At 41.3% G+C, this 17,160-nt stretch overlaps 1 protein-coding gene across 1 annotated transcript in view; it reads right to left on the bottom strand.

Moving 5' to 3' along the window:
- Nucleotides 1-12,907: 12,907 nt before the first annotated feature.
- The window catches only part of traf4a (tnf receptor-associated factor 4a), a 39,920-nt gene continuing 35,667 nt past the window's right edge, over nt 12,908-17,160 (bottom strand). Inside the window, exon 7 of the mRNA XM_036559290.1 lies at nt 12,908-16,570. Within this exon, the coding sequence (XP_036415183.1) occupies nt 15,938-16,570 (633 nt within the window). The 3' untranslated portion in view covers nt 12,908-15,937. The remainder of the gene's footprint in view (nt 16,571-17,160) is intronic.

Below are 17,160 nucleotides of genomic sequence, written 5' to 3'. Positions count from 1 at the left end.
AGATTAACTCCAGAGCAGCCAGCTAAAAAGAACTGGACACAAGCCAAGAGCAGTGGAGAATTTAGAGTGGAGGACATTCCAGGAGGAAAATGATTTAGTTTAGCGGCAGCGCAACTAAAAACCAGCCTCAGGATCACATTGCAAGTAGCGGTGAAGGTTTACCGAGCGGAATGCTAAAGCTAACATAATAAATCCTATTTGAATATCCCCTGCACTGTTTATGTTAACTCGGCTCCAAGAGCTAAAAACTCTAATATTCAGGCTTTTTCTACAATAAAAATGAATATATTTCAAAAACTTTAAAACAGATCATGGTGCTGCTTAGCCTTATAATACATTTCAGCAGCTAAAGCCCTGAAAAGACTATTAAGAGTGTATGGGACTGATTACACAATGGACTGAAAAAGAACAACCCCAACTACATAAAAGAATAAACATTGCAAGTACCAGTGAACGTTTACTGAGAGGAATGCTAAAGCTAACATATGAAATCATATCACTATTCTTTGTGGGCACACAAGCCTATGTGAAAAGTTTAACCATTGCTACATCTGGTGCAAATATGCTACCCGCCTCCTATAGCAGTGCTGTAGTAGTCAGATTTTCTGGTTTAAAGAGTAGGAAACCCCCTTCCGATGATGTGTTTTGAAGGTGGGAGGAACTTTTGAAAAAATACAACTGCTCTGGAGTAAATTTTTGGGGTGTGCTGTTTGAATTTTTTCCCACTAGCTGTCAAATGATGAAGGAAGGCAGATTGCTAATGTTAGTGATGGGGGCCAGATATCATGTTGACACATTTTGTGTTTGGATGTTTATTTTTCTTGCTCTCTCTGTTTCTGTCTTTGGTCGTGCGTTTTCAGGTTGACGCTGCCACATGATTGGATGTTCCATCTTTCCTGGCATGTGATTGGTTGCCTCAGTTGGCACCACCTTTCCAATGGTGAGCAACTTATTCGTATGATTTAGTCCATCACCGCTCCACCAGCTACCCACCAGTCAGCAGACCAAACTTTTATTCTGGCGAAATGACTTTGCATATGAATTATTTAGAGTGATTCGCCAGATCAGTCGTAAACATAGTTCGGTAAAATTAGCTTATTTGCAGGGAACGTAGAGGTGGTCCTTAAGAATCTCACAATATCTATATAACACATTTGCATGTATTGTTCACGTTATACATTTTGTGAGGCTAATAATTTCACAACTACCAAATACAGTCGTGCAGATTCGTAAGCAGTGAAAAATGGAAAAAAAGTTCAGAAACCAACCCATTGTACAGGGTCCAGAGGCTTGAAAAATTTAGCATAGAAAATGTTATTGATTTTAAATGAAAATGAAGCATTATGATGCAATCATACAGGAAAACAATCCCTGAAATCCACCACACTGAGAGTTCAAATCCAACACCCGTGTCTAAATCTCAGATGCCTCAGAAGGCAAATATTAACCACCTCAGGTTGACAAAGTCATATGTGACATCAACGCCCAATGACAGCTGGGATAGGCTCCAGCACCCCACCGCGACCCAGAAGGATAAGCGGTTTAGATGATGAATGGATGGATATGTGATATCAAAGGATGTCGTACATAAAAGTTCTCCCTTTTTTGTTTGAACTTTTTGACGTTGTTTATTATTAGTATAGAAACCTTTTACAATATAAAATATTCCCTTTCCTCCTAATCCAAGCTTTAAACCATCACTTTCTTAAGATGACTCATTTTGCAATTCGCTAAATAAATAATTAAATTTGTTATGTGTGTCACTGATGCAGTCTTGCTTCCTCTTTATCATGTCTGTATTTATTAGCCTCTCCTTCAGTGGTACATCAGTGGATTTCTTAAATGCTGTAGGGCCGTTCCCAATGTTTGTTTGACATGTTTGCATAATGCATGTAGTGACAGAGCACTGATGGATGAAAACACAAAAAGGACACAAAATTGTGAATTCTGTAGAATACTGCATAACATGACAAATACCATATTAAAAGCTAGTTTAGGGCTGGAAAGCCCCCTCAATGCTAACTGAGTTTCAGGAGCTTTTTACACTAAAATGCGTATACATTTTAAGTACACCAAAACAGACTGAGATCATCTTGCTGCTTAGCATTGTAACATTGTAAAGCACTGACAACAGTGACAACAACAACTGCTGTTAGGGGTTGAGGTTGATTTGCACTTCATACAATGGACTGAACAGGGACAAAGCCGGCCACAAAGGCGAACAAGAATGTGAAGTGAGCTGTGGAGGTCAGCCACACTGTTTCTTAGTTTTCTCTGAATATAGCCCTTCCTCCATATTTCACCTCCGTAATTCACCGCTGCGAGGGCAGAGACTGTCCTCTCTGACCTCACACACACTCTGAGCCACAGTTTCCTGGCTTGAGAGAAACGGTTCTCTGTTCAAGCAGGGAAAGGCCCATGTTGAGAGCCCATTTTCCGTGAGATGGCGAGGTGGCAGGGAGGCTTTCACTAAGAGAGCGAGACTGTGGAACACAGAGCCAAACTGACCGAAACGCTAACCAGTGAACAAAGCATTGATTTTTGAACAAGTAACAACATCTCAAAGTTAGTCGGGCCAGTTGAGGGGCATTGACAATCATTGTACTGAATCAGACTGACTAAGTTTTGACTCACTAACCAGAGCGTGCACAAATCTTGCATAGGCTATGATTTTGAACTATCCCAGCAGTAACCCATGTTCATGGCTTTATATTTAACTTCATATTTGACGAGCAATTTAAGACGGGGAACATTGTGAAATGTTCAGAAATCATTTTAAAAGAGGTCATATCATCATGCATGGGTATAAAAGGTGAATCCAGGAAAGGCCTAGTCCTTCATTAGTGAGGATGCATAGAAACACTGACAGTTCTAGGATTTTTTTTTAGGTGGGGCAACAGTTCCTGTTCAGGGGCCAAATAAATGACCTTCAAATTCTAAGAGCTCCATAAGTGTATCACAATATCTACATAATGCATTTTGTATTGATCCCTTTAGACATTTTATGAGGCTTGTAATTCCACAAACACCAAACACAGACATGCAAACTTGTAAGCAGTGAAAAATGGAACAAGTTCAGAAACCAACCCCTTGTACAGGGTCCAGACGCTTGAGAAAATTTAGCTTAGAAAATGTTAGTAATTTTAAATGAAAATGAAGTGTTATGGTGCACTCATACAAGGAAACAATCCCTGAAACCCACCACCCTGGAGAGTTCAAAAACAAACACCCCTCTGTCTAAATTTCAGATGCCTCGGAAGGCAAATATTAACCCCCCCAGGTCGACAAAGTCATAGATGACATCAAAGCATGTTGTACATAAAAGAATAAATGTCTTGGGAACGTTGCATGCTAGAGATGAGTTGCATGAGATGGTCAGTGATGTGCTCGCAGGTGGCGAGTGCCTGGAGGAGGGGGCCAATCAGATTTCTTCTGGGGCCAGTGCTCCTGTAGCTCTCCCCCAGATTCACCCCTTGCCACTTTGCCACTTAACGAGTGACTGCAACATTTTTGGATACTTCACCCTCTACAGTGCATAAATATTCTCAAAAGATGTGTACAGTGGAAGCCATATATTAGCAATATCCAGAAACACCGCCAACTTCTCTGAACTCATCTGTAATGAACTGATGCATAGAGGAAACATGTATTATGGTCTGATGAGTCAACCTTTCTGATGAAAAGGTTCATGGAAATAACAGACGTCAGGCTCTCTGGGTCAAAGAAGTAAAGATCTACCCGGATTGTTACCAGCATAAAGTTTAAAAGCCAGGGTTTGTCATGTTATGGGAGGGTATTAGTGGGTAAACTGCACGTCTGTGAAGGCATCACTAATGGTGAAAGCTACATACACACTTTGGAGCAGCACATAGTGCCTTTTATACGCCATCTTTTTGCTTATTTCAACATGACACCTCCAAGAAACATTCAGCATGTTACAACAGCATGGTTGCATAATTGTGATTGAGTGTGGATGTGACTGGCCTGCCTGTCTCCTAATGAAAATTTGCGGTTCATTGTGTGCAAAATACAACAGCGAAGGCCCTAAAGTTTGCACAGCTGAAGACTTGGTACAAAGAAGAATGGAAAAATTACACGATCAAATTAGATAAACTGATGTCTTCAGTGCCCAAATGTTTATTCAGTGTTGTGAAAAGGAAAGGTGATGTAATATAGTGGTAAACATACTCCTGTCTCAACTTTTTAGAACATGTTACAGGCATCCTATTTGGACTGAGCATATATTTTCGAAAATCACAAGTTCATAAGGTAAGTTACTCACTGCTGGTAATCACTGCTTTCTGTATTTACTGGAATTTCACATACTGTCCCAACTTTTTTGGAATTGAGTTTGTAAAAAAGGTCAGTTGTGCTTTCAGGCTGACTTTACTAATGTGATTTAATCCCAAGAATCACAAATACTGGCACTAAATGAGACTAACAACATGAACTATACTGTGTTGTGGGAGCTAAAGGCAGGTCAAACATGGCATGTATTTATCTTCTAAGAAATGTATGTAGGACAATGGAAATGTTCATCAAATGTTAAGAGGCTCCGAGCATAAACAAGCAGGAAGACATTGGGGAAAACAGGCTGGTTTATAAAGATCACGCTTGTTTTTATATGTAGATGAAAAATACTTTCAATTCGCTCATGGTTGCAAATTCCTACCAGCTCCTTTGTGTTATCCATCATAAGAGGACAGTGATGTCAGTGTGCTAGGATGAAGAGCCCAGTCTGTATGGGCTGAAATGAAGTGCTCTCCACACAGAGTGCAGCGGCTGACTGCCACAGACTCCATGATGAAGACATGTTATTAGTTTTGTGAAAGCCTGTCTATGAGCACAGACTCACAAAAGCCTCACTGAATCATATGGCCATTGTTTCATGCTGTAGGCTTTTATCATGCCTTTTCCACTAAGGCCATCTAAAGAACGACTGTCTATTTCAAACAAAAGACAGAGACACCATGTTATTTGCAGCTTAGGAAGTGTTTTTTTTTCATAAATTTCAGGCCGATGTTTGATTATATGTCATCTTTAAAGGTAGTAGGTCAAAACATAATGAGAAAATGTCCAAAAAAAGCTTATAAAGTGCCAGTTGACCATCTTTAAAGGGATATGCCAGTGTTTTCAACCTCATCTCTGTGTGCTGCATCTACAGCACACTGTTAATTACCAAAGGACAGTAATTTTGACAAGTGCCACTGTATTTAGTAAAAGAACAAAACCCTGTTTAGTCTAAATACACCTATAATAGAAGCCAGTGGGCTGTTGAATTTAGCAGCTGCCCATTGGCTATCATTATAGGTGTGCTTTGAATTAACAAGGTTTTTCCATTCTTTCTTAAAGTATTCCTTTAGGGTGATACAGAAAATAGTGAAAACAGTCTTTGAGATACCTCTATATGGTCCCAACCTTTGAAAAAGAGGTTTTGGCACCCAGATTCTTATTGTAAACTAGTGGGAATTCTCACAGGCGTGCTGAATACTGGCCATCCAAGGAAGGGCCCAAAAAAGGGGGAGGATGAGGAAGTGCTTCCAGTAGGGATGGGTGATACCACCATTTTTTTTTGTTTTTTGAATCCATGACCAAGTAATACCTCAGCTAATATCATAATACTAATACTGAAACAGATAAGGGTGATTTCTACAGTGAAAACTAGAGAAAAAAGGACATTAAACGGATGGAAAAATGTCATGGCAAACAAATGTGTCAGATAGGAATTACTTTTCCTTCCGGCCTCTCCCTCTGCTTTTCACACCCACAGGCACAGACGGCCACATAGGACTCAGTGAATGCTCTATAATGGCAGATCATTTGGAGTAATTTCCCTGAACAGACAGTTTATGTGGCAGTTTGTTTAATACTACCGCAAAGGCTTTCAAATATAGTTTTAACCCCTCACATGGCCAGGGCCTGCCGACAGGCCCAAAGTTTTATTACATACTGCTATAACCTAAGAAGAGCTCAGCCAGTTTGCATTGAAGTCCCTGTAGTTACTGAGTAATAAGCCTCAGTATGTAATGAGCCTGTGATTCTAAGGGGTGAAGCGAGAAGACAGTATATTCAATTCAAGTCAATTCAGCTGATCAGTCCAGATCCTCCTCACAATGCATTCGTAATAGATGCTGCAGGGATGTGAAAACTCACGAGTGGGTACAACTCAGAGTTTCACACTTCACTCTCAAACACTGGAAGCCTTCATTGATCAGCAGGAGTGTCAGGGAGGGTGGGGTCTGGCCTCTGGCTACAGGTCACTGTTTCCCGTGCTGCTCCACTGACCGTGGAGAGAGAGTAAACATTGCCTGTCAATTCACCGTGAAGCAAATCACCAGGGTTCAGTATGACAAAGGGTGTTGCATATTACTCTCCCAGAATGCCAGTTGCCAAGTGCAAATCACCCCAATCTACAGTGCTATAATGAGCCAATGTTGTTTTTTTTCTTGTATTTCATTTTTATGATGTTTGAATATTTTGTGTGCAGCAAAAGCAACCGCAAGTCACTTTTCATGTTTTTGTTTTTGTTTCTTGCCCAGTTTTCTCCTTAATTCAGTTATGTTCAATTCCCACCTGTTAGCTACACTGTAAAGCGTTGATGTAAATTACATTAAAAATTCTACAGTAAAGATTCTGTATTTCTGTAATACAGCAGATTGCTGATGTGCAATCGAGATTTTACAGTAATTGAGTGTTATTTGCAATACATATTGGAAAAGTGCCCTGTACTTTATGCAGTCCTGAGCAGCCTGTCTCTAAATATTGTAGTGACAGTAGTGAAGCTTCCCAGGATTTCTTGCAGTTAGTTTTTGTTTGTTTTAACATGTTATTCCTATCACAAAAAATATGTTTGCATGTACCTTATATCTTTTGTTATTCCAACCATGTTTGTGTTTCAGTTAACTTTCAAAAGGGCCCAAAGTTTTATTACACACTTCTATAACCTAAGAATAACTAATTTGTGTTAAAGTCCCTGTAGTTACTGAATAATAAGCCTTAGTATGCAATAAACCTGGGATTTTAAGGGGTTGACTAGTTCATCCTGTAATGTTATGATAGTAGATATTTGTTAACTGCCATCTTTGTAGTCTTAATGATGGGTTTAAGTGCAGTAACTGCTACTAAAGCGATGGTCAGTTCATAGTGTGACTGATCAACAGTACTATGCTGTTGTTGCTATCAAAAGCTTACTAGATAGATTTACCCTGTATAGAACAAACAAACTATGTTCAGACTGACCTGAGATGAAAATTAAGTGTCAATGTTAGCAGACAGCTAAACTGCTGTAGGCTAAATGGGTGGGCAAATGTAAATGTGTTCATGTGACATCACAACCACGATGAAAGCAAATCAGGCTGTTTTTGCAGTTTAGTTTCCATACATGGACCTTATGGACTGGGCAGTAAACGTTACAGTTTGAAAGGTTAACTAAATAAACTCATTAAAAAAAAAGATTTCCTCTGATACGGGCCCTTTAAATATAGCTCATATAGAAGTCATGAGTTAATGAAGCATGTGGTCATCACCTCTGTTCAAAGTGCCTGAATGTTTCTTTATGAATGTTTCTTTTAATCAGAGACATGAAAACTTTTGTTGGTCATCAAGAAGACACAGGCAGTCTATTCATTAAAGAGGGAAAAACCTTACCACTCTGACTCTAAAGAAGGCTGTGTTGGTGCTGGACTCTTGCCTTGGCTTTGATAATGTTTTTCAGTAATCTGTGGGAGAGAAGAGCCAGTCAGCAGATCCGTCTTGTCCCCCGGTCCCAGCACGCGCTTTGTTTAACTTTTAACATGAGCAACAGCAGTATGGCGCAGCTACAAACGCGCACAGCGTTTGATGTGCGTGAGAGGGAGCGAAGTCCGCTGAGCTGGACTCTTCAGCACGCTTCACTCAGCGGCCTTATCGGTGGGAACGCTCTCGTGGATTGGAGTTTGCCAAGGTTCCCCACACACACCCTCTCCTATTGAGAACAATGAGGCAGTGGAGCCTTTGAGTACGAACACAAGGGAGCTGTTGACTTATTGCTGTAGAGTAACTTTCAGCAGAATGGACTGCCCCTCAAAAGTCTGTGTACACCTTTGCCCTCTTTTAAAATGTTCAGAGTGGTGTTTGTCTTTCACTGTTACTTTACAATTGCATGAGATAATGTAACAACACTAACACTTTGGTCATATTTTATGACATTCATGTTCATCAGAGTGTCATCCTTAATATGAAGAGCAGGTTAAATGGTCTTAAATCTGAAAAAATAAGTTTTTATTTGGGGCTTGCATGTACCTCTCCACTATGTATGGATTAAAAATACATTTTGGGCTAAAATCTGATCTCAAAACTGCCAGAAAACAATGCATCAGACATCAGGCAGTGTGTTAGTAATCATTTTATGTTTCTGTGAGGGAGTTTTTGGAGCTTCAGATGTCTGGTTCCTATCACCACCACTGTGAACAATTCTGACTCCGTTTCTCTAGAACGAAGCATTTCACACCAAACCACTCTGAATGACTTTGCTTACACTGTATTCTCAGCTAGCTCAGAGATCCTCCCTCAGTAGAGCCTGTACGCAGCCAACATTCACAATGACTACACAACCTACATATTATTTTATAGTAACGAATAACTTATAGTAGTTGGCCACTAAATAATAACTCTTAAGACTCACATGTTAAGTTGTTGAAAACAAATTAAACTTGCTCATTTACTAAAACCATTTTGAATGATTTGTTAGCCCCCTTGCACCTTGTTCTTCAATGGTCAAGACCCCCACAGGACCTCCACAGAGCAGGTATTATTTGGATGGTGGATGATTTAAAACACTGTGTCCTCTAACTGTCCACTCTATTAGACACTCCTACCTTGTCAGTCCACCTTGTAGATGTAAAGTCAGAGACGATAGCTCATCTGTTGCTGCACAGTTTGTGTTGGTCATCCTCTAGTCCTTCATCAGTGGTCACAGGACGCTGTTGCCTGGATATTTTTGGTTGGTGGACTATTCTCAGTCCAGCAGTGACACTGAGGTGCTTAAAAACTCCAGCAGCACTGTTGTGTCTGATCCACTCAGACCAGCGCAACACACACTACCACACCACCCCATGTCAGTGTTACTGCAGTGCTGAGAATGATCCACTACCCAAATAGTACCTGCTCTTTGGGGGTCCTGACCACTGATGAACAGGGTAAAAGGGTCCTAACAGTATGCAGGGAAACAGAAGGACTACAGTCTGTAATTGCAGAACTACTGCTGCTATATGGTAAGTGGAGCGGATAAAATGGACAGTTGGATGAGTAGAAACAAAGAGGTTTTTAATGTTATGCCTGATTGGTGTATAGTGCAGTATTTGGGTGAAGAAGTCACATTTTCATACCTCTTCTCGCGCACTGTATAGGGAGTAGGGAGCCATTTGAGATTCAGCATAGGTGTCCTGTGTACATTTGATGGACAGTGGAGAATGAGAGCAAAGCTGAAGCCGCACGTGACTTTCCCCGACATGCAGCCTATGAGCTAATGTGTAATTAGACGTTACTATTTTCTCTTTTCGCTCTGCCTCTCGGAGGGGCACAAAGCGGCCGTTTGAACGTCCCCTGTGCCAGGAAACTCCAGGCCTGTCAGTACGGCTTTGGGTTATTACACTTAACTTTAAATAACTTAATGTTTGTGCTGGCTGTGGAAACTGAGGAGGAGCGGCTCTCTGATACAGCTCTGAGAGACTCGTTCAGCTGTAAACATGACTCCACAAGTAATTCAGCCTCTTTCTCAAGACTTTCAACATACAGTTTGAAAAGATGGTTTAGAGCAGTTTAGTGTGAAATGCATCCTTCTAGAGAAACTTAACGAGTCAGAATTGTTTATAGTGGTGGTAACAGGAACCAGATGTCCACCTCTAAAAGCTCCCTCACAGAATGTTATTATATAAAATAGTTAGATATGCGTCCTGAAATCTGACACATTGTTTTATGATAGTTTTGTGATCATGTTTTGGCTTAAAACGTATTTGAACATATTGATTTTAATCCATTCATGGCGGAGGGGTACATGCAGAGCAATGTAAGGCAAAATAGTCCCCAAAGAAAACTTATTTTCAGATTTATGATTATTTTACCATTATAAACATTACATATAAAAACTCAAAAGGCACATGTAGGTTCACTGGTGGTTGTGGATAGTAAATAAAATGGCTATATTTGTATTGTAGACATTGTGACCCCTGGTTCCTATCACCACCACTGTAAAAAAATCAGAGTCTGTAAGTTTCTCTCCAATGAACCATCTCACATCAAACCACTCTGAATGACTGTTTACATCTCAGGGGCTGAATTATTCAGAAATTTTGAAAAAACTGGTGGAATTCCCCTTTAGGCCTCTAAAAAGTCTGCTTTGGTAATTTAAAGCAGAGTAACGGCTTTTCTCCTCAGGGTGGGAATTTTGAGGAACTTTTTTACCCTCCTCCCCCTTTTCCATAAGCCTCCACATTCACAGGCGCAAAGAAACGACTGGCACAAGATCAAAGTGGAGCACGTGTCTGCTTCACTTCCTCTCCCTTCATCCCTCCATCCTTCTGGGTGTTTATAGTACAGAGAGAGAGAGAGGGAAGGCTGGCCACGGAGAAGCATACGTGCTGTTCGGATAGAGTCCGTTCTCAGTCATCGTTGCGAGGAAACGGCATGCCAGCTTGGCATCCCTCACCAGCGCCTGGCACAGGTGGGTATGAAATAAATAAAGCGCGATAGTGAGAAATCTCAGACAGCGGAGCAGAAGGAACACAGCAGCCACGATGGTAGTGTGCTGAGAGTGGCGAGAATCTCAATTCACAGTCAGGAGAACTGAATGAACACTGTCTATCTGGAGGAGCACCTTTGTTCCCAGCTTTGGCTCTTTATATAGAACATCAAATATCAATATGATACATTAAAGGGGAATGCCACCCATTTTTTTACAAATTTTGCATACTTTTGTTGTTGTGATGTAAACAGAGTCATTCAGAGTAGTTTGGTGTGAAATCATTCACTGTAGAGAAACATACAGACTCTGATTTCTTTACAGTGGTGGTGATAGGAACCAGGGGTCACAATGTCTACAACACAAATACAGCTATTTTATTTACTATCCAAAACCACCAGTGAACCTACACGTCTTCTATGTTTTTATATGAATTGTTGATGATGATAAAATAGTGGAAATTCTGAACAAGTACGTTTTCATTGGGGACTATTTTGCCTTACAACGGCCTGCATGTACCTCTCTGCCATTAATGAATTAAAATACATTGATTAACAAGACATTTCAGGCCAAAACTTTATCATAAAAAACTACTGTAAAATAATGTCAGGCATCGAACACCATATTGATAACCATTTTGTGTAGTAACTTTGTGAGGGAGCTTTCAGAAGCATTAAATTCCTCATATGTCTCATTATGTATAAAATTTGAAAAGCTGGTGTAGTTCTCCTTAGAGATCTATGGACGGGTTCCTGTGTTCATGGCTAGAATCCTGGAGTCATCAGAGGACATACAAGAGACAAGTAATTCTAACTGCCCCCAGCTAGGCTAGCCTCAGTGGGCTAATTAGCTAGCTAAGCAGACTTTGTAATGCAAACCATTTTTGTAGAAGTCAGAGCATAGCATACATAAACAGGACCTGTGGAACAGGGGTCCTAGAAATGTCAGTGAGCAAATGAAGGGCCCTGGGAACACGAAGATGCTCCCATCTAGCTAAAATGCGTCAGTGTTGCTGAACTTTACAATGGGCGCAGTAAGTTAATAGAATTACTACAAACAGCCATTTTCAAACCTTTTATTATGTTGTGAAATACTCAGCTCAGGGGTGTCCGGTCTTATCTGGAGTGGTGGTAGGTTTTCATTCCAACAAAGCAGGAGCACAGATGATTGATTGTCTGAAGACAGACCAACTGATTGAACAATTGGAATCAGGTGAGCTTCTTGTTTGGAACGCAAACCTGCAGCCACACCAGCCCTTTGTGGATAATTGGATACCCCTGACCCAAAGCGGGGGGCCCAATCCTGGTCCTGGAAATCTACTACCCTGCAGAGTTGAGCTCCAACCCTAATTTAACTCCTTTAAATCCCAGGCTTATTACATACTAAGGCTTATTATTCAGTAACTACAGGGACTCTATTCTTAGGTTATAGAAGCGTATAACAAAACTTTGAGCCTTCTGGTGGGCTCTAGCCATTTAAGAAGTTAACGCACCTGATCCAGAAGGCCTTAAGAGGCCTCTGAATATTAGTGTCAGGTGTGTTGGATCTGAACTCTCCATGGTGGTAGATCTCCAGGACCAGGATTGAACACCATTGGCCTAAAATAATTATTTTAGCCCTTTTTATGGCCCAGAGGTGGTTTAAACTGAGCTAAAAGCTGAGTGCTGTTGAATTCTGACATTACAACAAGGGGATAAAATGTACAGGAACTGGCATCCCATTGTAGTGTTTTTTGTCAGATGGTCCTTCTGTTTTATTATTTTTTCCACTGAAGGATCTAAAAGAGCTTTCTATTCACTATGTTGTTTTCGCAAACTGACTAAGAAATCATGCCTCATTAAAAGCGTTTTTGAAAAGATAAGTGTCAAACTTTTGACTGGCAGTGTAGGAAGGACAGGGGGTGGGTGGTGGAAGTGGGGGGCAACAAAGTCTTCAAATGATTCAGAATGCCTTTGTAGCTGTTGTATTGCCCACTGCAGTTGGTACAAACTCTGTTGTCAGCACTGCCAAAGCCAAGTGGGAAGTGATGTATGTGAACAGTAAATATTTGTGGCAGACAGGCATATAAACAGTCGAGCAGAGAACTGCCACGTGACAGAAACTCGCACAGCGCTAACCAGACCAAAGGTCTCACTGTGTTTCGGCCCCCAGGTGTAACGTAAGCCAGCATAACACGCAAGAGGACAGAAGCCAAGACGACTACTATGGACATTTTATTTCAAGGGGAAAAATGACAAGCAATCATCAATCAACATATAAAAACATTTGCACCATCGTGTGTGTCGAGCCTAGGCGATGGCTTAAAATAAATACTTCTCAAGAGCATATAGTACAGACAGAATATGCAAAAAATCCAAAACAGACCAACGAAACAACGGAGCAAACTCCAGAGGGACTGAAACGAGAAAATGTCCCAGTACAGCTCCCTACTTGTCACCCCAAAAAGTGTTGTATAAAACATTTTGAAGAACATTTGTAAAATACAGAATCTTGAAAAAGAAAATCCCACATTTTCTTAAAGTTATTGAGAAAATATTAGCTGGTATTATAGCGCGATTAAATCAGGACTTTTCATGAAGAGTAAGACGATGAGAATGTGCTTCCGCATGTCTATTAGTAATCACACGTGTAGTTATCCACAAAGTCCTCCGCAGGTCGGTCGCGAGAATTGGCAGCCATATTGCACAAAGCTTGTCTTCCTCAGGTACACGGAAGAACTCTCCTCAGACTCAGCCACTGAAACACTCTTCCACCTGAGGCAACAACACACCCCCTCCTTCTCGCTCTCAGCTGAGAATGACCGGCAGAGTAGGACGAAGAGAATACAAACTAAAAAGTCTGGAGGTCCCATTCGTTGACACCTGCAGATTAGGACACATCTGCACCCACTTCAGCTCATGTTTCGTTCCCATGCAAAAGAATCTTGGTTTCATGGGATGGTTGCTAAAATGCCCTCAATGGACAGAGGTTTCAAGAGAACAGGTTACAATACGTGTTCGTGAGCATACAAACCAGGTATCTGATCTTAGGAACAATTACTAGGGATGTCTCGATCAAGTTTTTCACCCCGATTCCCACATTTCATATTAGTATCTGCAGATACAGAATCCTCTTGTATTCTTGTATATAACACAGCCACACAGTGCACACTTCAAATAGACTTGCGTTATCATTAGTCAAAACCAATTCATATTTCAGATAAGACATGCTGGGCTACTGGTTACTTGAAAATGCTGCAGGAAAATCAGTTCACTGGTAGTATTTGCATAGTATAACACTCTGAACTGACAGTGTAAATGTTTTTTGACTACTTTTTTTAAACAACCACTTTGTGGCATCATTATCTAAAATGAGTGAAGCATACTCATTTCTCTTGGCTTAGAACATGTAACTAGTATCGCTAAGTATAGCTGCACACTCAAAGTTTATGTGAATCTAGTTTAAAACGCTGACATTGCCGAATTTACAAGTGGCTTTTGGACTGTTTTCATTTTCTATTTTAGAATAGATGCAGATGAACTGTTAGTTTTTGAAAACATGCCTCATTGCCACAAATTGAGTGCGTTTACATGCACTTAATAATCCGATAACAGCAGAAAATCAGATTTTGTCAGTAATCCAGTAAATGCGTTTACATGCACTTGAGCAATCAGATAATGGCGAGACTCCAGGTCTACATGAGTCAGGCAGTATTCAAATTTCTGCTTTCCAATGAGCCAATAAACTCACAGAAGAAGATACGGCATAAACATAATGTAAAACTCATGCCGCAGCTTTTTTTTTTAAAACATTGCGCCACTTTACCTGAAACTATGAACATACATCATCTAGAAGAAGAAGAATATTGAAATCCTTCATTTCGTCAAGCATAAAGTTGGTTTCAGCTTTGCTCCAAAAGTGTTTTGCTGCGTCTTGCAGCAATGCTGCTTGCTTATTTCCGGTACCTGTCTGTTTCTCACATGCGCAAACTGAGAAATCCAAAAGAAATCAGAGTAAGAGTTTACATCTGATTACTGAGCTAAAATCCAGCTCTCTTTATCGGATTTCCAGACCTTACACCGATCTAAGAAATCGGAGTATGCTGTTAACATGACCAATTAAATAATTAGATAACTGCAGAAATCAGATTATGATCGGATTATTGAGTGCATGTAAACACACTAATTGTGTCACCTCTACAACAATATATAAATATAGCATGATGGGGTGAAATGGTCTTATGCAAGGATCAGGATATCAGTTCATTAAAACATTCCTTGATCGGGACATCCCCAACAATTACCACAGCAACACCTACTGAGTGCATGTAAACAAGTTCTTACATTACGTCTTTCTCTTCACGCTCGGGGACATGAGTTGACTTGCAGCGCACTGAGCCCTAGTCTCCACCGTTCTGAAGAGCCTGAGACTACACATTAGCACATTGGCCCCGTCCTGCTCAAGAATGCAACGAAGAGATCTCTCCCGAGCATGCTTTTGACAAGGTGTTGTGAAAACCAGCCTAAGTGAGCTTTGCGTCCTTTGACGCCCTATTAAACTAAAAGCCGAGACTGAAAGGGCCTTGGGTGACAGAAGGTGACTGAGTGAGACATTTTACTTCACAGCTGCTATTAGTTTACTTAAAACTAGTTAAATAGGAAAACTGGATCCCACTGACCCCGTCGCTGAGTTTCTGCTTGAGGACCACTGCCGGGGGAGAGTGCGTGTAAACAAAAGGCAAACGGGTTTGAGTGTGTACGCTGAATTCCTAAGACAGACCACACAAGTTTTGTCTGCCGGTGTGTATCTAGAGCGCTGCTGCCTTGTTTCCAAACACAGTTCAAACATTCTCAACGTGCAAAGGCTACGAATAACCTTTCGCACCCCCCTTAAACTGTTCTGTTTAGTTCGCATCTGTCACAGAGTTTTCATAAATCACATTTATTTCAGAACAACTTTAAATTAAAATAAAACTTTCTAGGCACTATTGAATGTCCGAAGGCTTTTGTTGCAAACTGAGAAAGTTGTGAAAATGTGAATCTGAAATGAGCGCGTGCAATGGTTTCACAGACCAGAACACTTTCCTACGTGCTGACGTTTCGACGTGGGCCACCTCCACCTGACAGGCAACCTCCGAGTCCTTTGCTTGAATTTTCAGAATGGAAAACAAGCATCGAAATGAGAAGAGTCTTCCCATGAAGTCAACTGCGTAACCTTCCAACAGCGCTTTCTGCTGTCTCTTCAGGCCATGATCTTCTGAGGGATCTCTATGGAAGCCTTGAGGAAGATGGCGTTGTCGCGGATGTAGTTCCTCGTTCGGATCTCCTCGTGCGAGATGAATTTGGGATAACCGAAGCCCAGCGTGCTCTCGTCCAGCGAGTTGCGGCTGCTGCTGGGCTTCTGGAAGTTCTTCCAGTTGGGGTCAGGGTTGAACGTCTCGGTGATGTGCTGCGGCTTGGACAGCGACGGGTCGCTCTGGTCCAGGATGGAGAAGGTCACCTTGTAGGCGAAGGGCCACTCCAGCAGGTTGTCGTACTCGCCGGGCAGCACTCGGATGTAGATGGACAGGTGTGAGCCCTCGCCGCTGCCGTTGCCGTTGAGGAAAGCGGATACCTGCAGCTTGTAGCCGTAGCGGTGCGTGTAGAAGGGTGGGCTGAACAACTCGTGGTTGTTGTGCAGCTTGGCCTCCTGCAGCTTGCGCGAGTAGTCGCTTAGCTTCCATATGAGCACGCCGTCGTGGCTCACCGACAGCTCCTCCATCTCCCGCCGCAGCTCCATGATCTCCTGCCGCTGACGGCCCACCAGGTTGCACATCATCGTCAGGTGAGATTTGGTGGTCTCTTCTAGGTGACGACCGATTGCCAGCTTTGGACACTGCAAACCAAACATACAGATGTAATTAAGCCTATAAATTAAAAACAAAGTTTGTTTTTACCCAATTTATGCAAATGTACCCAAATTAGTCGATCAGGCAAGACGTGTTTGGTGCAAAGAAAAGTTTTCTTATCTAATTTTGCACTGAGGCTACAAAGCTAATGTAGCTAAATAAAGGACAACAAAAGCATGGATAATATTCAGGGTTCAAGATAGCTGTTATTATTTTTTTTACAGCAGTAGATTTTTATAGATAACAGGAAAATAACTGAAGTCATTGAAATCCCAATGACTTCAGTTTTTACACGCTACGGTTTATTACTTGGTAAATACATAGAAAATAATGTAAACTAGTCGATTTATTCTTAAGTATGTAACAGAAGCCATTTAAGGGGTTTTAAGTTCTAAAACAAACACTGGAGCACGTTCTCTATAATGCTGTTCCAACGTCCGAGGCTGAATATTGCATGCACGGTCTGGGCCTCTACTGGAAACTGTCCATATAAATTTGAGTACTGTGTATATACTTTTCTGACTTCACTACACTGTTAGGGGAGGCGGCAGACTACATCCATGTGCTTAGACCATCT

The sequence above is a fragment of the Colossoma macropomum genome, unplaced genomic scaffold, assembly GCF_904425465.1.
Source record: "Colossoma macropomum unplaced genomic scaffold, Colossoma_macropomum, whole genome shotgun sequence".
Classification (NCBI taxonomy): Eukaryota; Metazoa; Chordata; class Actinopteri; order Characiformes; family Serrasalmidae; genus Colossoma; species Colossoma macropomum.
Note: the sequence above shows the minus strand (reverse complement) of the source record. Positions and strands in the feature narration are given on the sequence as shown.